We start from the raw sequence: 26,202 nt of genomic DNA, 5'->3' as shown, positions 1-26,202 counted from the left end.
AGAAGTGCGTACTTCTAATTTTACCTCATTTGCATACCAAAGTATGGCGATCTATATCTCAAAGCACGTTCTCGTTTCAGGATTTGTAAGAGAGAGAGAGGGTGGATTCAAATAACGGGTCGCTTCCAATTCTGCCGTCCTCGCATTTTCGCGAAAACACCTAATTAAAAAATTCATTAATGAATTTTAGGTAATCTGTCGTCCAGCAGCTACATGCTTTTTCCTACAGGCCATTCGCCTCGCAGCGTAACCCGCCCCCCCAAAATGGCGTCAGTGTTACTCTCGATATACTATATACTTATATACTTGTACTATATACTCGATATACTTTTGATAAAGATAAAGTCACTAGGCATGCTGGGGGTGTACTGGGAACTTGCTGAAGAGGGCGTTGTTGGTTAGGTTAGAGGATATAAACCAAGTTTGATAATAAATCCTTGTTCGTCAGTCTGTGCCTGTGTGTTGTGTCGTCTGTTGACTTGTTCCCCGGCACGGGGGTTTTATCGCTTTTAAAGTATACTCTCGCAGGTTTTTTTTTTTTAGAATATCTTTAACTGATGAGGGAAGAAACCCTGTGTTCATACTAGGATGTGACGTCAGATGTTTACATGGAAGAGCATATAAAGGGGGTCAGCATTGTTTTTAAATTTGGCGCGGCACAAACGTCACGCACGTGAAAAGCGTTTTGGTAGGCCGCGATTTCAAATAAACGTTGCGAGTCGCCTTCGTGCGAGAGCTTGTCGCAAATAACCGGCGAAGTAATGCATTTAACGCGTGTTACGGCTTAACGAGAAAATGAAGATTGTGCCCCTGGTCTCTTCAGCTGCGTCAGTAGTGTTCAGCCTTCACAATTCCATCGAAATGATTGCGGGCTCCCGAGGATCAGGCTGCCGACGAGCAGGTACGTGAATGATGTGCTCAACTGAGGTTGCGGGTTGTGCGGCAGAAGGTAGGCGACAGCCACTGGAAGCGCGTCGAGCGCAAGATGGCAATGACGCTTCTCAAAACATTAAAAAGCTTTCAATAAAAATTGATGGTGAATAATGCAAAAATTTAATAGCAAATTTCGAAGATTTTTGGCAAACGTTTACCACAAAAACGAAGCTATTTTTTAACAAATACAGCAAAAATAGATTAGAGTTAAAGTAATGCCATTTAAACGAGTCTAACACAACACACAATTTTTGAATATAATGTATGTAATGTAATGGTGCTCGCTTGGCAATATTATTGTTCTGGGAAGTGCTGTTCCGCATGAAGATGAACGTTAGGTGTACGCAATGACGTCTCCTGGCCTTTCACAAGATCAAATCTTGTGAAGCCTTGCTGGTTCTTTAAAAAATTACTGATGATGGTTATGACATGATGAGGCTTTGTCTCACGAGACAGCTACCATCATAAGTGACGCCACAGAGGTAGTTCTGCAGATTAATCTCGCTCACCCAAGGCTTTGCTAAAGTACACTGAAATCTCAGCCGAGGCGTACCATACTTAATGCCTCTCACGGACGACGGCACGTCATTTGTCAGTTGCAGCATCCCCAGGTAGGTTCAGGCCGGCAACCTTGGGATCAGCAGGAGGATCTGTTACTCATATTGAGATATTGAGGCTGGTTCAAAAATTATCAGAAATGCATAATGTGCAGTGGTACCATTGATATTTCTCGTATTGAGCCTTTTATGTTCTTTCATAAATGAAATATACGTAGATACCAATCTTTGGGTCTAAAGTAGCCAGTGGCGTAGCCAAAGGGGGGAGGGGGATCAAACCCTCGCTAAGCTGTACCTTTGGGAGAAGGAAAACGAGGGTGAAGTCCTTCTCCATGTAAAGTTCTCGTAAAATCCAAAATATCCATCGGACTACGTTATTAACCGGCATCTGATACGTTACGAGGAAAGTAGCCCTCTAAATAGGATGAGAAATGCTATGTAACCAAACGTGTTTAATGCACCGCTTGTAGCACGACAGTCCACGTATTCAATCCGTCAACTCTTACTTGTCTACGGAGGTCACCGTTTTTTTTTATGTTTTCAAAAATGTGCTTCCATACAGCTGGCGTGACAAAACGTGACACCAAACGGGATATTCCGGGATAGACGAGACATTCTCCTGGGAGCGGGTGCCCCTGGCACGTTCACGCGAAGAGGTGCACGAGTCAATTTCTACAACAATCCATATTACTTTTGCAAGCACAGCAGGAGAGATCTACTGACAGCCATGTGTTCGATGTGCAAGAAATTCTGAAAGTATACTGCAGAGGCTAAATGAACAATCAACACAACCATAACGTTTGAGCTTCACCTATGCTTGAGCAGCCGTCTCTGGTAACTTCTCAACATAGGGTTGAAGCAACGTAGGACAGGGATTTTCCCTGCACCCCCCTCATGCCACCCAAAAATCTTGCAACCCCAGACTCAAAATGACAGCTAGAAAGGCTAAAAACTGCGCAAAAGTAGGAGATATGGGTGTCCATTATATATGGGAGATATGGGTGTCCATTATATATGGGAGATATGGGTGTCCATTATATATGGGAGATACGGGTGTTCATTATATGGGAGATACGGGTGTTCATTGTATGGGTGTCCCCCCCCACAAGATGAAAATCCTGGGAGTGCCCCGACGTAGGACATTGGCTTCTACTTTCTAAAGCTCAACTGCGACCAGACAGTTTACGCGCTCTGCCTGTTGCATCCCTTCCGCTCACCTGTGCGGAAGCATCAACTTGGATGGGCGTAGACGCTGTGGATACACCCATGGGGTCTTGCCAGATGAAGGTCACCTCCAGGTGGTCCCCCTTTGACCCGGGACCCCACTCGTGCACGGCAACAATGTCGGAGTGGGGACCGAGGAGGCCTCCGAAGTTGCGCAACAACTGCTCCTTCGGATCAAACTCTGAGCCCACCTGTGGCAGAAATGGGAGCGAGACACATTCGCAGCAATGCACCATACATGTTGCTTGCATAAACGCATACACGGTGACCCAACTAACATGCATCAAGATTTAAACAACGCTACACACTACACACTGTTTCAATGCTATTAGCACTCATGTATTGTAGTCTTCAGTATTTTTTTTTTTTTTTTCATTGTGCCTAATTACTCAGATAAGCCTAATTAGTTAACATCTATAAAATATTGGTTTAAGGACCGAAGTGTCAACTAGGAAGTTGCGAAGTGCCTTGAACAACAGCTAACTGAGGTGTCTCCAACAATGTATGCTTTGCGAGACTCCTTCTTCTTTTTTTTTTTTTAGACCGGAAATAATACTCTGCTCTTCATTCTTTTTTTGCTGAAGTGTACCTGCAACTGTTCTAGAAAACTCCACACATTCAAAGCGGAAAATCGAGCGATCTGCTGAAGCTATAGATTGAAGCATAAGTAGACCCTGAAGTTTTAGGGTTAAACCCGATTTTTCCTCGAATTTGCACCCCGAATCGAGGTTCACCGGTTTAGGGTTAAACCCGATTTCTACCCGCAAAACGGCACCTAAGCTAGGCACCTCACGGCAATGCCATACTAATTTTTCACAAAATACACGGTTGATCTCAACGTCTGATAACTCTGGATAGGCTGTACAACGAACGTTTGTTCGACAATAGAGCCCGATTTATCCCCAAATTCAGTCCGCTGGTAATTTTTCCGCCCGAATTTGCATGAATTTTTGACATCAAGTGATTGACCCGAATTTTACCCCCGAATTTGGAAAAAAATAAAACCCGAAAACTTCAGGGTCTAAGCATAAGCTTCAGGTAAGGAGACACTAAAATATCGGTGCTTCCTTCCCGAGGCTTTTGCTTAGATCTATACATTCAAATTTCAAAATACCATGTCGTCGGCGTCTAGATGTAAACACCGATGCATGACAAACTGGGACTCACCTTGAGTGATATCAGGCGCCCCTCCTGGAAATGCTCAACAACGTCCGTCGATTTCACCCAAGCTTCGACCTCTACCGGCTGCTGAGATCTAACCGTTTTGGCTTTGTACGAGACGAGAAGTCCCTGAAGAAGAAGAAGAAAGGACTTTCAGAAAACGAGCACTCCTTAGCACACAAAGAAGCAAACCTTAAAGACGTCACTGTCGAAATACAGTGTGGCTTGCGTGACCATGAGGAAGTGGGCGGAACAAGAATGTTGCTTCTGTATCCACTTGAAAGCGAGGCGACACAGCGCCCCGTACGCCGACAGGCGAGCCTGGTCTGCTGGAGGCGACGTGTCCTGGACGTTGTACGTGCTCTGCCAGTAGCTTTGTGCACCCAGTAGTTCTGTTGGAAAGAAGCGAGAGAAGAGGGACATTACCGAGGGTGACTCATGGTATAGGGGAGCCTGACTTTTTAGGGTTAAACCCGTATTCGCCCGATATTTACCCCCCGAACGAAATCTGTAAAAGTCGGGTTTAACCCGAATCTACCCGAAAACATCCGGGTCGCGTGGCACACTCGTAAGCGTGCATTAAAATAAAGTTTGATAACATTGCTAAACACTAGTTCCATGTTAAGACAAATTTTTATTAAACAAAAAGAAAGCACCCGAATTCCTGAGGACAGAATATGCCGTAACGGGATTTAACCCGAATACACCCGAATTTTCGAACGAAAAATATCACCCGATATTTACCCCCCAAATTTGGCCAAAAATAAGACCCGAAAAAGTCAGGCCCTACTCATGGATAGCATAGTTAGAGCCTGAAGTTTTAGGGTTTTACCCGATTCTTCCCCGAATTTGCACCCCGAATTGAAGGTTGCCTCTTTAGGGTGAAACCCGATTTTTACCCGGCAAATTGCCCTCACTGGGATGTCTGTAGGAATGCACTAGCTTACTTGTTTGGCAGAAAAATGCAGTTACATCACCGTTTGTACCAAACCGCTTCAGTTAGTTTGAATAACTGAGCCCGATTTCTCCCCGAATTTAGCGTAATGGAAGTTTTTTCACCCGAATTTGCAAGAATTTAGTGCGCACGTTTATTTACCCGATTTTTACCTCCCGAACGTAGGAAAAAATATTTCCCGAAAACTTCAGGCTCTAAGCATAGTCCAGAGATGTATGTACCGTATTTTCACGCGTATTAGCTGCGGCTTATGCGCGATTTTTTTTTTCTCACGGGCGCCCTGCGGCTTATCCACCGGTGCGGCTTATCTGATGACTATTTTTTTCCTGGTATTTTCCCCATACGCCGATTTTAGCGAAAGGGCCGACAGTGTCTCTGGAACAGCACTGCCCTGCCGATGCACGAACAGTGCGTAACAGGGACGGGTCCACATTTGAGTAGATTGATCTTCCTGGTGCATTCCCCCAAGCAGCTTTAAGGAAAGTGGTGACAGTGATTCACGTCTTCTGAAAGATCACTGACCCATCAGTCCACGAAAAACATCCGACAAGGGCACAATCCGATCTTGGTAGAACTCCAGAACTGACCCCCTCTGTTTTGTAGTTACACTGTGACGATCCTGGAGTATGGACCACAGGGTTTATGGCCTTCTCTATGGTCTCCTTTGTCGCACAAATCAGTCGTCTCGTATTGCCGCGGCTTATCTGCGGGTGCGGCTTATCTGCCAGAAAATTTTCAAAACGTCCCAAAAAACGCGTCCTGCGGCTTATCTGCGGTGCGGCTTATACGCATGAAATTACAGTATATTGAAAACGAGTCTGGCTATTAATGTGATATGCCTATACCTGAAGCTCCACCCCACTTTTTGAGCTGTCTGAACAATGACATCTTGAAGTACGGGACATTCTCAATAAGCCTATCCTCACTATCTATTTCCTCATATCCAACCATTTTGGGTGGCAAGTGGATCGGACAGGATTGGCATGGATACTTGTTGCGATTTCCAAAAAGTAGTGGATTTTTGTGCCAATTTGACGAATGCCATCTAGACGACGCAAGGCACATCAGCAGTTGCTGTCTGCCATACATGGTTCTGCTGCCAGCAGAACCACCTGCTGGAACACATCCTGTCGTCCGTACAATTTTTAAAAAAATTGGACGACATGACTCGTCCGAATAAAAAAAAATCAAGAACGTTTATATCCGCAAAATTTAGTAATTAAATTCAAAATTGTACAGTACAGTGCAGTTTTCTCCCTGTTATTTCGTTGTGATCGCCGTCTCCACGAGGCCTAACAACGACAAAACATATTTTCAGTTCTGTATCGATAGCGGAGCATAAGTTGTAGCGGTTTCTTCGGGAACTTATGGGAGGATGTACATCTGCAGCGCAAAATCGGAGTAGTTTGCGAAAAAATTTTTGTCACAAAATTCCCACTTCGCCGTGTTTGCCATCATCGCCATTTTCGGTGGCAGTCGCGTTTTATGGCGACCCCTATTGTAAAAACCAAACCAATGAGAGGCACGCAGCTGCGATTGACAGGTCAAGCCTCTCTCTTTTAGGCTCCTCCCAATTGCCAGACTACCTTTTAGTAGCACACGGCTCTGGCACAGTCTAAACTTTCTTTACTGAAGGACACGACTATTCAGAAGAAGCATTTTCCTCAGAAAACAAATTACAGAGCAGGATATCTAATCATAAGGTGCAGGTGACACTGCCCTGGGATGTTTGGCAGACGCGTCTGTGTTTGTCAGACATGTGAGGGTGGGGATATAACACCTGCTGTGTATTCTGCAGATGTGCTATGCTCATTTTTTGTTGTTGTTGTTGTTCTTCCTTTGTTTTCTTTTTCGTTATTATTATTATTATTTTTTTTTCGTGAAGACCACACCTGCGGATCAGACATCACACCTCAATCAAAATCAAATATCTTATTTTCTTTTTTGTGCGAGTTTCGCAATGCTCCTTCAACTTCTGTATACTTCACCTGAAGCTGTCCGTGGTACGTTCAAAAGGTATTGCTCCACTTGGTCCACCATGTGCTGGCTGAGGACCGGCTCGAACTTGCGCGCGAAAAACAGGGATCGATCCGTCGTTGCCTGCGGACAAAATAGAACATTCGATATAACGGAAGCATGGTCCACCGCCACCTTGGTTGGTACATGCATAAGTTTTTCCCAACTGAGTGTCGTGAGCCGTAATCTTAAAGGGTGCGCGAAAGTGCAAATATCTCTCTTCGCGGAATCAAAAATGCTCTTTGAGTAAAACGGCGCTATAGCTTCGGAACCAACTGGGATGGATGCGACACCCTGTATTTTGACAACGCTCACAGAGGATGACGTGTCTAAGCTGCTTCTACTGTGCCAACAAGTTCCTAGCGGCCACAGCTAGGTTCCAACCCACGACCGCGAGGCCAATGGTTTTCATACACCAAAATATCATCAATAAATGACCAAACGTGAACGGAGCCACTGTACCGTACCATGCATAATTTATTGTAGCCGCAGTCGATCGTATCGTTGTCTTAATAAATACCACGGGCTTCTGCTGGACGCACGAAGACAAGGACTTACCCGCAGGCGAATCCAGTCGTCGGGTGAACGAAACACGTTCGGCGAACACCCACACCAGTCGACAACGTGGCGGTATTGGCACTTGCACCCCTGCTTTCGCTTCCAGTTCACCAGGTGAAGGTTGTTGTCGACGATGGTGCCACAGAATGCGCTATTCTGCAGTGTCGTGTGGAAGAACGACTGGAAATAGGAAAAAAGCGGACATTTTGGACAAGGAGGCACGGGTCCTTGTACTGTAAGTCCGTTCTTTTCGAAAGAACAGTGCTGCATCGGTTCTGCGTCGGTTCTTAAATACATGCGAGGTCGCGAAAAGAATGCGAGAAGGTCGCAATGCTTGAACTAGTTCAGGAGGTACAGGCGAACAGAATGGACCTTGTGCCTCACGCGTCTATCCGATGCATTGCACGGGACCACCACTGGTGCACTTGCACTTGAACATCGTTTGCTATGTTACTCTTTACATTATATTACAACGTGCGAGGATGTCAATTGTATTGTTACGAATAATGCGTAAAAGAAATAACAAGGGCATTTTCTAAATCCTTACAAGTCCTCAACAGATGGACAAGAGAATGGCGTTAAAGGGGTACAGAGGGTCATCCAAAATATTTTCAGTTTACGACATCTGGTGAAAGTATATATGTGTCATAGAAAAAAGGGTTTTGATGCATGCAATTCTTCCCCCCCCCCCCCAAAAAAAAAACACAAACACAGTCATTCACTCTCGACTCGTCCCACGGAGTGTAACGAGGAGGAGAAGGACCACCAATGACAGCTTTCTCTTTCTGTAGTTGATAAACCTGTTGAGGGGTGTTATTAGGGAGGGGAAGGGCGACCGTGCCCGCCGGAATTTTCCTGTGTGCAGTGCTTCTTCAGAGCCCTGAACAGCTGACTAGCAGACGACACTTATCTCAACCAATCAGCGCAGACGGTGCGTCGTCAGCGCAAGCTCACAGGCTGGTACTGCTCTCCACCATCGTTGCGCACAGTCACTTTCTGCAGCATAATTTAAATTCAATTTTCTGCAATAATTATGACTCTGTGGGGTGAATTACTTCTCATGCTACATTTTACTGGCCCACCTAAGTTTTACAGAAACAAAACAGGGTGTCAAAAATGAATTCTGCACTACATTAAAGGGGTTGTGATGTTGGGATTCATTGTGTCACACATACATGCTGTGATGTCACAGTGAAACGAGTTTTAGTATTCATGGTGCAATGTCAGATTACAACACGTTCCTTGCACCCTTTGCTGTAATACCTGGAACGCAGATTCACATTGATGTGTATGAGCATCACTTACACTTATGTACCGTAACTTAGGGCACAACAGCGTATAAAGGCATCGAGCAATTTTTTTAGCAAACTTTTAATACGCATAATTCCACCAATGACTCAAAAAAAAGTTGTTATACTCGGATACCTCGGCAGGAAGAAGGGTATGTGCAAAGAGCGCTTTGAGGCCCCTGAGTAGAGGGTCGTCCCCGAGAGCCACGTAGGAGACAAAGTCCCGGTGCAGGGCCAACCAGTCGCTCCCACCGTCCAGACGGATGCCCCACGGCAACCCACGAGGTCCCAGCCTCCACATTCGTCCGTCGCACTGGTGGAACGTACGGTCCAGTGCCTGCTTCGCTATGAACCTGCGAACCAATAAGAAGAAGAAGAAAAGGTGGCAGACGTCGGTGGCTATCCCATCACGTGACATCTATCAGCCTATGAAAGAGGGGCTTCCCACAGCTTACATGATAGAATCTTTGGCGCACACTGCAAGAGATGCCTTCGCGGTTACGAGGATCATAGCTGATGCGGACAAAGCTCTCTTACCTCTGTGTGTCTTGTCCATGAGACTTGACAAAGTTGGTGCCCATGTTGGCAGCTAAGAATTGTTCCAAGTCTTTCAGTGGCCTGGGAAAAAAAAAGGAGCATTTCACAGTTGTCTCATGCCTAGCATGTGAAGTCGTCTTGAAGGCACAAGTATATTTGGCTGTATAATAGGAACACAGCAGCATAAGTTGGTGACATAGCTGTTACAATTTTTGCTGCCCTAAGATTTCACTCACAATACCTTCCACCTGGAAAGACAGGAGCTTACTTGATTGGGTAATCGGTTTCGCTGAGGTTGATCAGGTAGTGCCATTGCGTTGAGGTATGCAGAAGCTCCTTCATGGCATCTAAGAGCATGTGCAGCAACGACGAACCTCCCCACATGGTTGGAAAGCGTTTTCTCGCAAGCCGGATGTTGCTGAATCGTTCTTCCAGCCAGAGCAACTCGCGGAATAAGTAGTCTTGCCTCTGCAATGATCATCATCACTTTTTTGTAGTCTTGACAGGAGGAGAGAATGCACGTAAACTCTCTTGGAGACATTGTACAAGACCATAGCATTGTTTGCCATTGAACATAGTCATAACCTAAAAGAACATTGAGCACGGTTTGGAAGAGAAGCGTTTATTGTGATGAGAACGAGAAATTTAAATACGTGTCCTTTATATGGTCCAAATTCTCATCCCTTATGCCACATGAACTATGATCTTACGTATGCCTTTTATATTCATGTATCCATCCATATTCATGCACTAAGGCTGTCTACCAAATTGTAGCCTCTAAATTCCACAAATTTTCCAGGTTTTCACTGATATATTTCGAGCGAATTACCTGTCCAAAGACAAACAGGAACTTGATGCCTGCTCCTACATTTTGAGACAGATCACTCGTAAAGCGGATGATTTATCGAATAATCGTATAATACGGATCATTTATTGAATTCAAACAAACAGAACACAAACATGTCTCTCCTTACTGCTTCAGAGAACCAATATTTTTCCTGCAGTAGGTAGACGTCGTACTCTGTCTCGTTTATGAACCTTATCTGTTTTTGTAAAATGTCACTTATCAGTAAGGCTGCTCTACTTTTCTGCTTCCGAGCTTGTTCTATGGGCAAACCCTTATACTTGTGACAACGTTGCTGTCACTGCGTATCGTCATGACAGTTGTCTGTGATTTTCCCCGATTTTGAGCTGCTTTTTGACGACTTCCCTGACAATTCCCGGTTTTCCAGGCTGGGAGACACCCTGACATTTCATATATTAAGTATATACATAGGGCCTGGCTTTTTTAGGGTTAAACCCGTATCCGCCCGATATTTACCCCCCGAACGAAATCTGTAAAATTTGCGTTTAACCCGAATCTACCCGAAAACATCCGGGTCGCGTGGCACGCTCATAAGCGTGCATTAAAATAAAGTTTGATAACACTGCTAAACATTAGTTCCGTGTTAAGACAAATTTTTTATTAAACAAAAAAAAATAATCACCCGAATTCCTGACGACAGAATATGCCGTAACGGGATTTAACCCGAATGCACCAGAATTTTCGAATGAAAAATATCACCCGATATTTACCCCTCCCCCGCCCCGAATTTGGCCAAAAACAAAACCCGAAAAAGTCAGGCCCTAAGCATACATTGTGTGCATTTCTACTGTGAATGGTACTCACAACATCAACGTGGATGTAGAAGAAATGAGACGGACTGTAAATCGTCCGTAGCAGCCGCAGGACTTGGCGTAGAGCTCGACCGCTCACGGAGAGCACGAAAGCTATTCGAACTTGGATACCCGACGGCGCTGTGCCTGGCTGCTCGAGTTTTGTTTCGACGCGTCGCACCGACGCTTCACCTGTAATTAGGTTTAACATGATAATACAGTCCGCCAGAAATCCCGAAGTTCAAATGCAGAAGAGGGTCAGGTGTCTGAAAACCATAGAAATCTTAACAGGGTTCGCCGAATGGACCCAGTTTAAAAAAACCCACCCGGGTTTTTTTGGGTCCACCCGGGCTGAAAAACCCAATAAAGCCCACACGCGGGTGAAATACAGAAACGAAGGGAAAAAAAAGAAAAGAAGGAAAAGGGGCGACTGCTTCGGAGATTCCTTTACCGTAAATTCTACAGCGGCAAACAATTATTTCTTCCAGAAACATGAAAAATAGGTGGAGAACGGCTGTTGCGTGTCATATGCAGCAGTTCGAAAAAAAAATCCCAACACCCGAAAAACCCACCCGAAAAACCCGAGAAAACCCACTGGGGCGGGCTTTTTTAAAAAAACCCGGGTTTTTCCGAACCCTGAATCTTAAGGAGTATGCTAGAAGGAAACCTCCAAAACTGGGACGTACGGGCGAGGGGAGGGGATTCAATATGGCTGCCTCCGAGAGCATACATTGAGAAAGGGAAGAGCCCCGTTCAAGTGCTTTGCTCTCCTCCGATTCTCCTCCCCAGCTTTCCTTCTAGCCTCTCTGCGTAAGATTTCTATGCTAAAAACGGATGTTTCAAAGAGAAAGACTTCGAAGTGCAGCGTTTTGAAGAGAAAATCTTTCATTATGCACAGCACAGTGTACTCCTTTACACCGAGCGCAAGGGTACTCTTGACTATATCCCGGTTTTGTGTGGTGTGTAAGAACCCCGCGAATGCTACACAAGTGCCATCCAGTGTACTGATATCTTGTGTGTACCCAGATGCAGTTCGGGTCACAGAGAATACCCCGGTACCAAAATGTTGGTACCAAATGGTACTCTGTGCCCCCGATAGTACTGCATGTCCTTTAGTTTCTAATTTGCCACGGATTAACTCTGTACAACTGCCCTCCTGGATACTTTGGTACTGCGTTTGGTATCATGCCAATAGCTGACCCAAAATTTCAATATTTTGCTCGCAGTTTATCATGAAAAGAGAGCATTGCACACTTAGGATTGGAGGCGCTAACCTAACCATTTGCACGCTTAATTAACAAGCAATTAGAGCAACATTAGTGACTATTGAGGGACCCAATGATAAAAGTTATTATTACTTATACATATATATGTATCCAAATTAAACCCGGTAACAAATTCGAGCTGCGCAAGACACCTTGGCAACACAGTACAAACAAAACAAAACAAAATGGCAGAAAACAAGCATAAAAGAACCAAGGCCCCTCACTAGATATGCCAGTGTGATAAACGTCCATCGTCAGATATCCTCCGCACGTCTGCATGCTGTCCGCAGGACACGAGGCGTTGCATTGCTGCACTGGGAGCCGCAGGGACGGCGAGGGCTCCTCACGGCCGCAGAAGCACTCTGTGCCGTACTGGAGGCCCGCAAAGCGGTAACCAATCCGAAGGCAGATCCCCACGCAACGCGACGGCTTATTGGCTCGATTTCGTGAGGCCAGTTTTGGAAACAGTCGACGATCGATGCGGTCTGCATAGCAGCCGAGGTGTTGTTCTTCCTGTCCTTCTGTTAACGCAGATGGCGACGGCAAAACGAGAAGGGGGAAAGAACATAATACAAACAAAGTGAACTAAACAAACACATAAAAAGAACCAGAACAAAAACTATTATGACTACTGTATAATAACGATAATAAAAATATCATAATAACAATGAATGAATGAATGATGGTGGCACTATTTATAAAAATCGCGCCCAATTTCACGAGCACGAAATTTTTTTTGTAATCGCCAATAATAATATTGGATCATCTGCATTAGAGGGCCATATTGGTAGCAATATATTGTCGGCAGGCAGTCGAAATAGTGTAGCGCATCTTGTTCAGTCGTGCTCAAATCGATGCAGAGGTGGTCCAACCTATTTCTGACGCATAGTGCAGGTTATGCTATTAATTAGCGTAATTAAATAAATAAACTACGTGGTGCCATAATGGGACATGAGGCTGTAACATTACAGCATAGTTAACGTGTCTTTATAATAACATAACTGCCGTATAACAATGCGTCTTGCGATGCTTCTTCCCCGATATCCAATCACAAAACGTGTGTTTGGATCTACAGTTGTTACGGTATGCAATACTTGATGCCGCTAAAGTACCTCATTAAGATGTTGTTCAACTACATATAATTAGGGAGTGACTTTATCGGGTTAAATGCCTTTGCCAGATTCGGGGAGAAATCAGGCGGTAACTGTGCCTTCAGGTGTTTTTGTTTCTCCTCTTGTCTATTAAGTCCTTTCCTAATCTCTCTCCTCTATTATTATTATTATTATTATTATTATTTTTGTGGGATCGTGACCTTTCAGCGGTAATCCCCGAAGGCATAGACAGTGTTGACGGGTGTATTGCTGGGAACCTAAGTGACCCATTCTGACATGTGTTACACGTGGCAACCTTTGTTCGTCTTCAGTTGAAACGTCGCTCGAGGATTTCATAGTGACTGGAATTCGGGGAGAAATCGGGTTTAACCCAAATTAGTCGGAGGTCCGTTCGGGGGAAATAAACGGGCGGAACCGGGTTTAACCCGAAAAAGCCACTCCCTACATATAATGCATTCCGAAACGTGTACCCCAAACCGTCTTAGCAGAAAACACCTCGCACGGACCTCGCAACGGACAATATCTGGGCAGCCGATGCGGATACAGGAGCCACTCCTTGACGAGGCAGCTCACGTTGGCGAGCTGTATCTTGCAGTCCATCGTCGACGCACGCCGAATGGCAGACACCGCATCTTTCTCCGTGATGTCGCACGGCGGATGAAAGCCGAGAAATGTGTCGGGCGGAAGCAGTCCGGCTGCGGACTCCTCCTCTTCGTACTCGTCGTCGGACTGAGCGCTTTGGTGACGACCTGCTCCTAACTGTACAGATATCAATCAGTTCGATACAGTATCAGTCATCACCATCATGCTTTTACTTTTTTGTATAAGTCCAATTTGACAAGCCCATGTCACTCAGTACGAAAGTAATGCACTGACGTTCTGCTGAGCGCGCTTAAAATGTGATGCTGCTGTCATCAATTTATGCGAAGCAGCTAATGAAAAATTCGCGCACGTTTTGCAGAACTGCACATCTGAATAGAATGAATAAGTACTACTTTTTTTTTCTTCTTTCAATCATCATCATTAATAAGTACTACGTGCTCAGTACCGGGTTGTGGGTTTCAAACCTGGTACTAGGGGGGTGGGGGGGAAAGGAAAAAAAGAAGTACTGCCTACGATGATGGATTAAGCATGCGAGGCAACTAATTGCTAGTGCACGGCGCTTCGCTGATATCACTGTTGAACATGTGTTCTGGTTACGTCAATGTGGCAGATAAGTTCTGCGTGTGATTTACATAGATTTAATCGCACGAAACCGCACTAGAGTATATGTTGTTCGAAAACTGTGTCACAAAGGCGCGTCCGCTGAGTCACCCAATTTGTGTCATCTGCTTGCTCTGACGCCTGTCGTGCCGTACCTGATGGACATTGTTGATCCACGCGTAGCCTTCGTCATCCGAGGTTGCCGTAATATAAAAGCAATATCCTAAGAGTATTTGAACTACTAATATAGCTATCCCAACTATGAGAAAAGGCGAGTAGCGACGACACCATTGACGGCGACGTCTGCTACCGACTAGTAAGGTGACTCTCTCCATCCAGACGTTCTTTCGCGCACATTCAGACGTTCGACGTCCGGTCAGCCAACGTGCAAAGTCCTCTTCCCCCTTCGAAGGAAGCTGTGGAACGTTTCTGTCGGCACCAAACCAGCCATAATTTTTGTTTGCTCGTCACTTTTCGGTTCCAAACGAAAACAAGACGCCATATTGCAGCATACTCTCAATCCAGATGGATTCACACGTCAGAAACCGGAACTCGTTGTTCTGCCACATCGTTCGGAGTTCGAGAGTGTCCGATTCCTTTTTCCGGTCGCCATCGTCTTTATAGGTAGGTTATGCGAAAATCTGTACACGAAAATCTAATTAATCGCAACATTCCAGACATACTACAAGAAATTAGGAGTGTGTTTGTTGTATGCAAGGCACCCATTAAACGTGTTTTGGAAGTTTTGTGGGTAGATCTCCTTCGGGAGATTGTTTATTGGGCGTTTGAAACCGAGCACAACTCCAAGCGGTGCCTGCCCGTGCTTGTCGTGTACGGTCAAACTTATGGTGTTTTACTTTTCCGTACAGGCAAAATGGTGCGTATAGACGTTCTGGCGGACGCCCTCAAGTCCATCAACAATGCTGAAAAGCGAGGCAAGAGACAAGTTTTGCTCAGGCCGTGCTCTAAAGTAATCGTCAAGTTCTTGACAGTGATGATGAAGCATGGTAAGTCGAGCAGCGCTGTACTAGACATCATTTTAACTCACTCCTAAGGCCAATAATATGAATTTCCATTTGGTACCGTTGGTTGCGCATAGTTTAGACTAAACTTGGTGATATGCTTGCAACCTGTCGTGCTTGTACAGCGCGCGAATAAATTCTTCGAAATCTGTGCGAAGTACAGCACCTCTTGTTTGCTGGTTATTGCTGATGTGCACTATCACATGCAGTGTACGAGTTTTTTGTGTGAGAAATCCCTCGAGTGACCTTTACATTCTGTGTGCAGGTTATATAGGGGAATTCGAAATCGTGGACGACCATCGAGCCGGCAAGATCGTAGTCTTCCTCAACGGTCGACTCAACAAGTGCGGTGTGATCAGTCCACGCTTTGACGTGCAGTTGAAAGACACTGAAATGTGGATGCGCAACCTTCTACCATCTAGGCAGTTTGGGTAAGACGCTCAACATTGCCAAGCATGGTCTTACATTGCACAGATTATCTCGAACAGCACCTTTCGTGAATGTTTGCACAGAGCATGCACATTTTGAGTCAGCGTAAACCATGTTTAGGATGTTCGCACAAACCCTGAGAGCCAAGTTCGAAATATTCCAGTCTGGCAACTATATCACGAAGGCAGCATAGAGGCACAGTCGAGCCTGTTTGTTATGATCTTCGATATAACGATAACTCCCATGTTACGATCGTTTTGCTGGTTCCCGTCAGCTCACCCATTTAAGTACGTGGAAACAAGACCTCGATACGATGATTGCCGTAAAAACATCAGCTCACATATAGCGATCAGAATTTTTTCGCTGGCAGGTAAAACTAATAAAAATCAAAGCGAGATTCCATTTTTTTTTTTTTTTTTTTTTTTTCGTTGTAAACAGATTAAGGTGTCGTTTTCAAGAGCCTTAGCCTCCGTGAGCATTAAAGTGAGAACGAGGCGCATTTATCCGCGCGCCGATGACGGGAATTAGATTAGATTTAGATGACTTCCAAGGGGCTTGCGTGAAGTAGAGGAGGTTGTTCACTCCCCCTCAGGTTTTCTTCCCGTTTGCTGGGTGCTACCAATGGCGTCTGGCTCCCAGGACGTGTTCCGATGAGCAACGGCACGTGGCGGGACTTGAAGTTGCACACGTTCAACAGATTTCGTACTTTTACAAAACCTCACTGTAAAGTGCCGCGCCTTCCATAATGTCGGCTGGCAGACAGTTTGTGTCACCACTCAAACGCGAGCTGACAAATTGCCCGTGTACGACAAAGCGTTCCTAACAAAGTTTAACTGCAGGTGTGTCGAATACATTCGAAGCCCGCTTCTACAAGACGGCAGGCTGGTGGAACTAGGGTTGCCACCAGGCCGGTATTATACCGGCACGGCCGGTTATTTGGGCGCTCTGCCGGTTGCCGGTAGGAAGGTGATACCGGCAGCCTTTTGCCGGTAGTTGTGGCTCAAAACCTTTCATAAGGGCTCTTACGGGTTTTTCTCTTCAACATTCCACTACAGCTTGAATAAATCTGGAACACAGTCCCAGCTCCGCAGTCATCAGTCGTTTTCTTAGTTATTCATTCTTCTTATTATTCATTGCTATTACTATTATCATTGTTATTTCTAGCATCAATGATACTGCCAAACACAGGAACATGTTTCCTCGTATTATCTCTCTCTCTCTCTCTATATATATATATATATATATAGGTGTGCTCTTCCACCCCTCACCCACTTTCCCTTTTCCACGAGCCTTTCCCTCTATTCCCCCTCCTCTCCCTCGGCCGGTATTTTTCACCACGAAAGGTGGCAACCCTAGGTGGAACGCCGACAACGATCTGTCGTTCCAATAAATTGCGCGTCCGCGAAAGTGGGTCGTCCCGAGCGTAACGTTCTGTTACGTATGCGCAGGTACATTGTGCTGACCACTTCTGGAGGCATCATGGACCACGAAGAGGCCAGGAGGCGGCACCTGGGTGGGAAGATTCTGGGATACTTCTTTTGAAGAATATAAAAAGACTTGCTTCATTCGTCTGTCACGTGTGCGTTCTTTTGTTTGTGTCCGCCGTAGATGCACGCGGTTTTCCACGGCACAAACTATTTAAAGTAGCACAGAAGTCATTTTTAACACCCAGTTTTCTTCCTATCAAACTGTTAAGTTTGCCAGTAAGATGCCCCATGCGAAGTAATTTACACCACAGAGTCATAATTATCGCAGAAATTGAATTTAAAATACGCCGCAAAAAGCGACCGTGCGCAACGGTGGTGAAGAGCAGTACCAGCCTGTGATCTGCCTGGAACCTCGCGCTGACGCTATAAGGAGAACGCTCGCTGATTGGCCTAGAGAAATGTCTGCTACTCCGCTGTCGTCTGCTACTCGGCTGTTCGGGGTTCTGATAAAGCCTTTCTCCTTGCTCGGTAATGCTTCGGCCGCTCCTTCTATCCCAATTCTCCGGGAAAACTTGCAAAACAGGTTTACGGCGGCAAAGAGACAATGCGCTGACCGCCACTGACCGGCAAACCAGACCGAGTCTCCTTATGCCGTCATCGGTGACGTGCCATCATACCTCCTCATCCTCGTTATAGCTGGAGTGACAAGTTAAGGGTGAAGGCGCGGAGCTACGTTTATGCGAGTTTTTTTCTGGGAAACAAATTGCACACATCAAAACCTTTCGCGCTATTCAGTATAATGACACACACTTTCATCAGATGTCTTAATCTGAAATTTTTTTGGGTGGCCCTCTGTACTCCTTTAAGGGAATGTGCTTGTTTAAGTATGGAACTTTGAAACTCTTGAGTATTTCTGTAACTCTGCTGTGAAAGCTTCACTCAGTATAACTGAGTTGTGTGTTCCTGAATGTGGTGGCAGATGATGGATCTCTCACTAAAGCTTGGAAAACATTACGCACACACGTCACTTTGAACATGACATGACAGTACCTCCTCCTAGATTTCAACCGGTCCAGCCCAACAGCTGTTGGTATAGTATGGTTTTTTTTTTTTTTTTTTTTTTCCGGGTTCAGCCATCGTTTTACTTACGAGACTGACAACGGAAACAAAAATATGCTACCAAAATTAGATCCGCTAACGAAAAAACTTGTGCCGCCTTCCTCTGTAACCAAAAAAGAAACTAATCTAGTGGTATTAAATATTGAACATAGCTATCATTTACGTAACAACGTGCATTTTTATGACTTCACTTATAGTCAGGGTCTGACTTTTTCGGGATCAGTGCCTTTGCGAGATTTGGGAGGAAAAAGTCGGGTGCTATTTTTTAACCTGTAATTCAGGGTGAAATCTGGTGCTGTTGACACAATCTGCTGTTATTGGGTTAGTTTTTTTCTTTCTCTCCAGCAAGTGTCCTGTAGTTTATGAGTGCAGATATTAGTCAAACATGCATTCCTCGCAATTTATAGTTGCAAGCACCACGTGATGTGACATGAAATGTACTTCGCGTAGTTTATCGTTGCACTCTGATACTATTTTCATCAGACATCTGCACACAGATGGCTACCAAATTGTGTGTGTGATACAACATAATACATTTTTGGAACTCTGGGCGAAATCTGGTGTAACCCAAATTGGTCCGAAACCGATTCGGGAGGGAAAATCGGGGTTTAACCCAAGAAAGTCCCACCTTATCTATAGTACGTCCCCAAACATCATGTGAAATGCAACGTGGAATGTTTCAATGCATCTGAGGTTTTCTTTTAAATCCTTGAATATGTTTAAAATCACCAAAGCAAAATTGCTCGTGTGTTCTAAAGTAGCCCTTGGACAAAAACCACACAACCAAAGAGTTTGTCCCGACGAAGCCCCATGAGGACCAGTCATGGAAACTAAATTTGAAGGCTGATATTGGGGAAACGGTACCAAATTTACATCCGTTAGCTCTTCCGTGCTTTGAAATGGGTATTATGGCTACTCAGCTTCACATGTTTCCGAGGCCATCTGCTCTAGACAGCCCAAAAGAATTTGAAACTTCTCGGTATTTCTTTTTGTGCACTCTTTGGGAGGTGACACCGTCCATACTGTGTTTTATTGACAGAGGAGAATAGAACAGTATGCGTGAGACCACTACAATTTATAATTATTTAATGCACAAACCTAATAAATTCAATCACTAAGCTGCTACAGCTGTCAGGGACCTTTCCAATTCCCGTACAAGATCTTCATGGTTGAAAGAGTGTGGCTCGTGGTTGAAGTTCCACAGCAGAACCTTCTTCCCGAGTTCCTGTCCACCATAGTACAATTGATGCTGATTGGCTAGGCACTGGGCTTCAGCTGGACCCAAAATTGCGGCGTCGTATTCGCCGTGCATGAGTACGAAGCCTCGTTCTTCCAGAAGGTCGGTCCAGTGAAGTATTTTAAGGCAGGCTGGCGCTTCACTGCCGTGCGTCTTGTACAGGCTCAGTGGTGTCATGTGACATTGGTGCCCCTGTATCTGACTGAGCATGAATTCGTACCCGGAACCTCGGGGAACGGGAAATACGAAAGTTGGAAACTCCGCTCCCCGTTCTTGCATGCGTTCGTACACAGGTCCAGGAATCAATGCACAGACAGAGTCCTTGTCGGCATGAGCTTGCTTCCAGGCTTCTACAACCTCAGCTTCTGTTTGAAGGTTACGCAGGGACGCTAATGTGTCTGCCCTCAGCGGTTTTACGGGCCGGGTGAAGGTGGGAGTTGTTGCTGCTGCAGGAGTGCGGTCCCCTTTTGGTGCGGGCTTTTTTTCGTGCAAGGTTGCTAGGCGTTCTTCATACTCACTCGGTGATATCTGCTTCAGTTTCCTGATCTTCTCGGAGTACTTCTTGAGGTACGGATTGTCTTTCGGTAAGTCGCAGAAAGCTCTGCAGAGCTGAGATGTCGCTCGCGCAAAGCGCATGCAGACGAACATACCGGTGTTCGTAGCAGACGAACACTGCTGCGAAGAGTGACGGATCAGCGCTATAACTGTTTGTAGTGCATGATCATGATTACCACAGATGGCATTTTTTGCTGGAAGCTCACAACAATATCGCTGAGAAGCTATTTGCCTTCGCACGAAAGTTTGAACGAGTCTTGTAAGAAAACAAGCATGGCGGTGCACACGGCTTCGCGACATTAACAGCAGACGACGCCACAACCGCTAACGTTTAGTAGAGCTGCGCTCCGCATAACGGCGCCACGCGTCTTTCAGTCGGCTCAGTGCTGTTTGCAGCTTTCTGAGTGCTGCTAGTTTCTGCTAGTTTTCGGTTCCGCACAATCTCTTTTCGTCTCTCTCTAACCTTGAGTATGTGTTGATGCTGACACAACACACGCGCAGTAGCAATAAAGGCACCGGATGACTGAATTACAGTCAGGGGGTTTCAACATTTGCGAAGGGTAGATGTCTAAGGCGCTGCGGGCGAAGTTTATGCATCACTTTTCCTTCCCTTCAATGTATTCGAGGAAGCACGTGTCACATATGGCGAAACTGAGCATGATTGGCTTTGGACATTCGAGGGAAGTATTAGGCATCAAAGGAATGGATACTTCCTCTCCTCGCCACAGGTGATAAAGTACCGTACTTGGCACTTCTGGCACCTGGGGAATCTAATTGATATTAAAGGAAAGGTGTCTACATAGTCGATCGCGTTCAAGATCGACAGGTCGCGGGATTGAATCCTACCACCTGCTGTCTCAGGTTTTCTTTTTTTTTTTGGGGGGGGGGGGGGGGGGCTTTCCGGCGGAGATTCTGGACAGTTGTCGGCAAAAGTTCCTCCTGAAGTCGGCCCAGGACAATACTTGAAACGGGCAACTCGTTGTGTGAGTCTCTGTGTCCACTTCGCTGTTGTGTGTGTCGTCTAAGTTTTCCTCGAACTCAAGGAAAGCTCTCGCTTGCCTTCTATATACTGCTTGGTTCAAAATCGGAATTACGTACTACGGGATTGATTTCGTACGTACTAAGTAATCGTAATTAATCGGGATTACGTACTACAAAGGTGATACGCTTCAGGGGTTTATCCAGGATGGTAAGTACGGGGGGTCGCTAAATATTTGAGTGGGGTATCGATATTGCAGTTTCTTTGTAACTGCTTTATGCATCAATGCCAACGCAGTAATTTCCCCAGAAATCGACCTATGGGGGGTCCCGAGCTTCTAAGAGGTGGGGGGGGGGGGTATATACGTATGTATATATCGGCATACGTTTATGGGTGTATGCATTGATAGCCGAGCTGTTGGTCAACCTCAGAAATTTCCGGAGGGAGGGGGTTACAACATTTATTGTCATTATTAAAGACAGAATACAGTTTTAGAATGGGGGTACCCAAGCGCCCTGGGGCTCCAAATAAATAATAGGCTCCGTCATTGCGCAATGCGCTGTTTGGACTCTTTATTACGTATTCCTGATTTCTCTAGAACTCATTATTTTCCGACTAGTACACATCTTTTGCCATTTCTGTCCCCGTCGTTGAACGAGAGTCTGACAACTTTGTCTTTTATGTTCCGACATGACCTCGTAAACGCATTGCTAAGTGCATTGGGAGAGCCAAGTACGCGTTGTTGGAGACCATTGTTCAGTTGTGCGCGGCTCACGTACCAATCATCTTTATTCTTGCATAGGAAGTGTATATGTGCAAAAAAAAGCGTTCTTTGCCTATAGAGGAAGAAAATCGCCAAATAGGAAGACGAGGAAAGGGGCGGATGACGTCATATGGTCTGAAGGCGGTGGCGACATCACCCGATCGTTTCATTTCATCATCATATATCATCAATCAGTCTCTTTCTAGGAAGTCACCTTGTGATATCGTATGACCATGAGACGTGCGCGTAAGATGTTGAATAGTAGTCCGACAGCCCTGGTATCATTTTGATGGTCCATTTTGTAACGAATATTATAGTGGAAAGATCGAAGGTTGGCAGCCGCAGAGAGTCAGTATAGTGTTGATTACGCGACTCTAATAATAATAATAATAATAATGGTAATTGAAAGGAGTAAAAGACAGAACCGCGATAATGTATCGATAGTGTTATCGGGTTGTGCTGTCAGACAGAAATGTTATGCGCCCAGATATATGGATAGTGTAATCGATAAGAGCAAAGATGAAGCTGCTATGACTTCAATGCAACACATAGAAAAGTAGCGAGTTCTTGGTAGCTCTGATTACCGTATTAGGATAAAGATTCCGAAAACACGATAATCCGTGTCGTTAATTTGGCTTGATTGACTTTGATTTGTCCAGTTATGATTTGATATCTGCCTTTATTGTATATCGTCCTCGTAAAATCTTTGCGTAATCATCCATATCTTCTGTTAAATGGGTGTGGACAAGTATTGCTGGTTCCATGTATCCCACGTTCTTATCTTATTTCAGCCAGAGATACATTAACGATATCACCCATTTCTTTGTGTGACGCTGAACTAATTTCTTTTTTAGCCGATAATTGGCAATTTAAGTTGATTATTTTTCTCGCAAGGAAGTGAAACCAAAACGACCGTCTTTCCCATAGTTTTCGAGCATAATATTTGATAACGCTATGATATGCTAAAGTAATGCCGACGTAATTAATACCTACCGCAGTCTCAGTAGTTGAACCAGCCAAGCCATGATATTACACACCTAGACACACAATTAACTATGGCTAGACGATACAGCTGTATATCGTCTAGCCATAGTTAATTATTTGTGTTCTTTTTCTTTTTTTTTTTTTTTTTTTTTTGTCTAACAATAACAAAGGTAGGTAGACAAAGACAAGCAACATAGGTAGGGTACTTCGTTTTCGAGTTAAACCCGATTTTCACGATTGTCCCCCCCCCCCCCCCTGAATTCGGGTAAAACCCGATATCTACCCGAAATCCTCGCGGTCCTCCAACTTGACGTTTTCGATAAACCGTCGGCAAAGTGAATCATAATATCAGCAAAGAGAGACATTTGTGACAACCTATTTTTCCCCCTCCGTTTATGATCCCCTCCTGCAGAAGAAAAAAGACGAGCTTTTTTTTAGTTTATTTTATTTTGCAGCTCGTTTAAATACCGCGGTCATTAACTATCCCAGTTCCGAGCGGAACTATGAAGATTCCCAGCGTCAGAGCCAGTGGCTTGTTTCATTATGCGTTTCGTTCCACCCGAAAATTTCCCGGTGACATATCAAACAGAGATCATATAACGCAAGATTTCTTCCCGTATTCTTGCGTGTAAATATAGCCCCACCCGATTTTTCCCTCCCGAATTTGAAAAAAAAAAAGAAAAAAACGAAAACGAAGAACGCCCAAGATGATACGCTGCAAAGTCGGCCGATCCAGATCCTCAGTTTGGAGGGAGAGGGGTGAGATAACTTACTGTTCAACCTACACTCTTAAAAATGAACTTCACCGCATAGCACGCTCCTAGCCAACCATCATCTCGAATGATACCGTTATCTGCCCTGATTTGTTGAAAACGGGAGGCGTACGCCTTTTTTGTGACACTTATGCTGTTCATAATTGTCACAGAAAAGGCGTACGCCTCCCATTTTCAACAAATCAGGGCAGATAACGATATCATTCGCGATGATGGTAGGCTTGGAGCGTGCTATGCGGTGAAGTTCATTTTTAAGAGTGTACAATCTTAAAAATGAACTTCACCGCATAGCACGCTCCTAGCCAACCGTCATCTCAAATGACATCATTATTTCCCCTGATTTGTTGAAAACGGGAGGCGTACGCCTTTTTTGTGACACTTATGCAGTTCATAATTGTCACAAAAACGGCGTACGCCTCCCGTTTCCAGCACATCAGAGGAGAAAACGATGTCATTCGAGATGATGGTTGGCTAGGAGCGTGCTATGCGGTGAAGTTCTGTTTTAAGAGTGTAGGGCTTTGGGGGGAGGGGGCGATATCGCCCCACTCCCCCCCATAGGATCCGTCACCGAGTCACAGTGATGCTGTGAAGAGTATACCACAGAAGTAAAAGTATCCCACGAAAGCGACAGTATGGACAACAAGAAGAAACGGTTCCACGGAAAGACGCAGCAGACTCGTCTGGTTGCTGACCCCTGTTCCTATTCCAGGGCCTCCTCTTTAATCTTCTCGGAGAAACCAGTTTGCGCAACTGCGATTCTTTGGGAGAATCGAAAAGGGAGAGGAAAAAAAAAATGCGGGAGTCTCTATGTATTGCACCGCTGTAGCGATATAACCGATGTTCCGCAGATTTGTATCGGGAGAGGACATCGTAGCACTGGAGGTGACCGTTGCGTAAGAAGTTTCCGACTTTGAAGCACGCACTTTGAAGGTTGCTCGCAGTTCAAAGTTTCCTCGTTCTTTGAAGAATTGCCTTTTTTTGTTGAGGCGTTTTTGTTTTCAGGATGTCAGAAGACCGAGTCCCACGAGAAAGAGGGCAATAATTACGGACGACACGAAGAAACAGCCTTGGATCTTGTGGCTTCTTCCTCGTGATGTCCTTCTGACGACCACGGGGCTTTGTAATTTTCTCGGTCGGTGAAGTAGCGCTTTGCCCACCTGGGGCTTCTTTTTAACGCGTCGAAGCGGCTTTGATCGTGCCACCAAGTTGACGTCCGTTCGCGGTAGGGGTTCCAACCCGTAACCTTGGCAACAGCAGTTGGACGCACAATCAACTGAAAAACGCCACCAGAACAGAATGAAAAAAAAAAGCAGAAGAAAGGAATAGAATTAAGAACAAAATATAATAAGAAATGTACAGTGAACCCTGGTTATTATGACCACGGTCGTTCCCGAAAATTTTGGTCATAACGCGGAATTGTCATATTAACGGGGGGGGGGGGGGATTTGCAGAGGTTTCACTGCATTGTTCCCCAGGAGCAGACTTGTGCGTAACGCGTTACTAGTAATTGCGTTACTCGTAATCAATTACTTTACTGTCAAAGTAATTTTTCGAGTAATAATTACTTTTCTGAGTAATCGATTACTCCGTAATTGATTATTTTCCCCGCAAATATTAGCTTATCTTTTAGATGTTCTGCCCCAGGTCAAGCCCCTGATGCCGTCAGCCTTTGTTGGGCTGTTGCTGTCCTACTATAGCAAGCAGAGGTCATTGTAATGACGTTCTGGAATTTCAGGGTCTCTCTCTAATCTCTTCCTACACCAGTGTGGTGGTACCTGAAGATTTGGAGGTTTATTGAGTCATGGAGAAGTTCCACGCAATGTTCTTCCACAATCGGGTCAACGTCTTCCCTTGCGATAAATACAGTAGTCATACAGATCTCCTTATCCTGGGCGTTTTTGTTTTTGTTGTTATCTCAGCTGTTCCGCTGTTGAACCTTTCTTTGCTTGTTCCTTTTTTTTTTTTTTTTTTTCTGACGCACACAAAGACGGTTATAATTTGCGTGAACGCAGAGTAACGACTGGAGTTAACGCGTGACTTTTTTACTCGTTACTCAATTACATTGGGAGTCGAGTAATTGGTAACGGTAATCAATTACTTTTCCCGCAGAAGTAACGTGCACAAGTCTGCCCAGGAGCATGGTCATAAAGCGCGTATGTCAGATTATCGGGGGTCATATTAACGAGGGTTGGATAATCTGACATACGCGCTTTAGGACCATATACTCCTGGCGGGGAACAATGCGGTGAAACCTCTGCAGATCCCCCCGTTAATATGACAATTCCGCATCGTGAGCAAAATTTTCGGGAACGACCATATATGGTCATAATAACCAGGGTTCCCTGTATGACTGAGGCATGACAGTTTACCCACGGAGGGAGTTCCGATCGCCATGGGGGGAACAAAAAAAGAAGAAAAAAAAAGGTTTCGAGGTTATTCGTGTGTCGG

At 45.1% G+C, this 26,202-nt stretch overlaps 3 protein-coding genes across 4 annotated transcripts in view; 1 reads left to right on the top strand and 2 right to left on the bottom strand.

Annotated features, from left to right (window-relative positions):
• The window catches only part of LOC135392043 (xylosyltransferase oxt-like), a 28,220-nt gene extending 13,208 nt beyond the window's left edge, over window positions 1-15,012 (bottom strand). Inside the window, exons 1-12 of one of the 2 annotated variants that reach the window (XM_064622667.1) lie at window positions 14,622-15,012; window positions 13,770-14,022; window positions 12,376-12,672; window positions 10,900-11,078; window positions 9,499-9,698; window positions 9,231-9,311; window positions 8,830-9,046; window positions 7,405-7,584; window positions 6,819-6,930; window positions 4,068-4,267; window positions 3,882-4,004; window positions 2,708-2,905 (exon numbers count right to left, since the gene is read on the bottom strand). In XM_064622667.1, coding sequence (XP_064478737.1) covers window positions 2,708-2,905; window positions 3,882-4,004; window positions 4,068-4,267; window positions 6,819-6,930; window positions 7,405-7,584; window positions 8,830-9,046; window positions 9,231-9,311; window positions 9,499-9,698; window positions 10,900-11,078; window positions 12,376-12,672; window positions 13,770-14,022; window positions 14,622-14,801 — 2,220 coding nt within the window. In that variant the 5' untranslated portion in view covers window positions 14,802-15,012. The remainder of the gene's footprint in view (window positions 1-2,707; window positions 2,906-3,881; window positions 4,005-4,067; window positions 4,268-6,818; window positions 6,931-7,404; window positions 7,585-8,829; window positions 9,047-9,230; window positions 9,312-9,498; window positions 9,699-10,899; window positions 11,079-12,375; window positions 12,673-13,769; window positions 14,023-14,621) is intronic. The other variant, XM_064622668.1, reaches the window with a different exon arrangement.
• Window positions 14,997-17,482, top strand: LOC135392049 (small ribosomal subunit protein uS8). Its single transcript, XM_064622680.1, has 4 exons — window positions 14,997-15,090; window positions 15,336-15,473; window positions 15,754-15,919; window positions 17,366-17,482. The coding sequence occupies exons 2-4, from the start codon at window positions 15,341-15,343 to the stop codon at window positions 17,457-17,459; spliced, it is 393 nt and encodes a 130-aa protein (XP_064478750.1). The 5' UTR covers window positions 14,997-15,090; window positions 15,336-15,340; the 3' UTR covers window positions 17,460-17,482.
• A 2,050-nt stretch (window positions 17,483-19,532) lies between these two features.
• On the bottom strand, window positions 19,533-20,569 carry LOC135393536 (ATP synthase mitochondrial F1 complex assembly factor 1-like). The gene has a single exon (XM_064623944.1). It carries the CDS (start codon window positions 20,553-20,555, stop codon window positions 19,578-19,580), a length of 978 nt encoding a protein of 325 aa, XP_064480014.1. The 5' UTR covers window positions 20,556-20,569; the 3' UTR covers window positions 19,533-19,577.
• Window positions 20,570-26,202: the final 5,633 nt, after the last annotated feature.

This window comes from Ornithodoros turicata, chromosome 4, assembly GCF_037126465.1.
Source record: "Ornithodoros turicata isolate Travis chromosome 4, ASM3712646v1, whole genome shotgun sequence".
Lineage (NCBI taxonomy): Eukaryota > Metazoa > Arthropoda > Arachnida > Ixodida > Argasidae > Ornithodoros > Ornithodoros turicata.
Note: the sequence above shows the minus strand (reverse complement) of the source record. Positions and strands in the feature narration are given on the sequence as shown.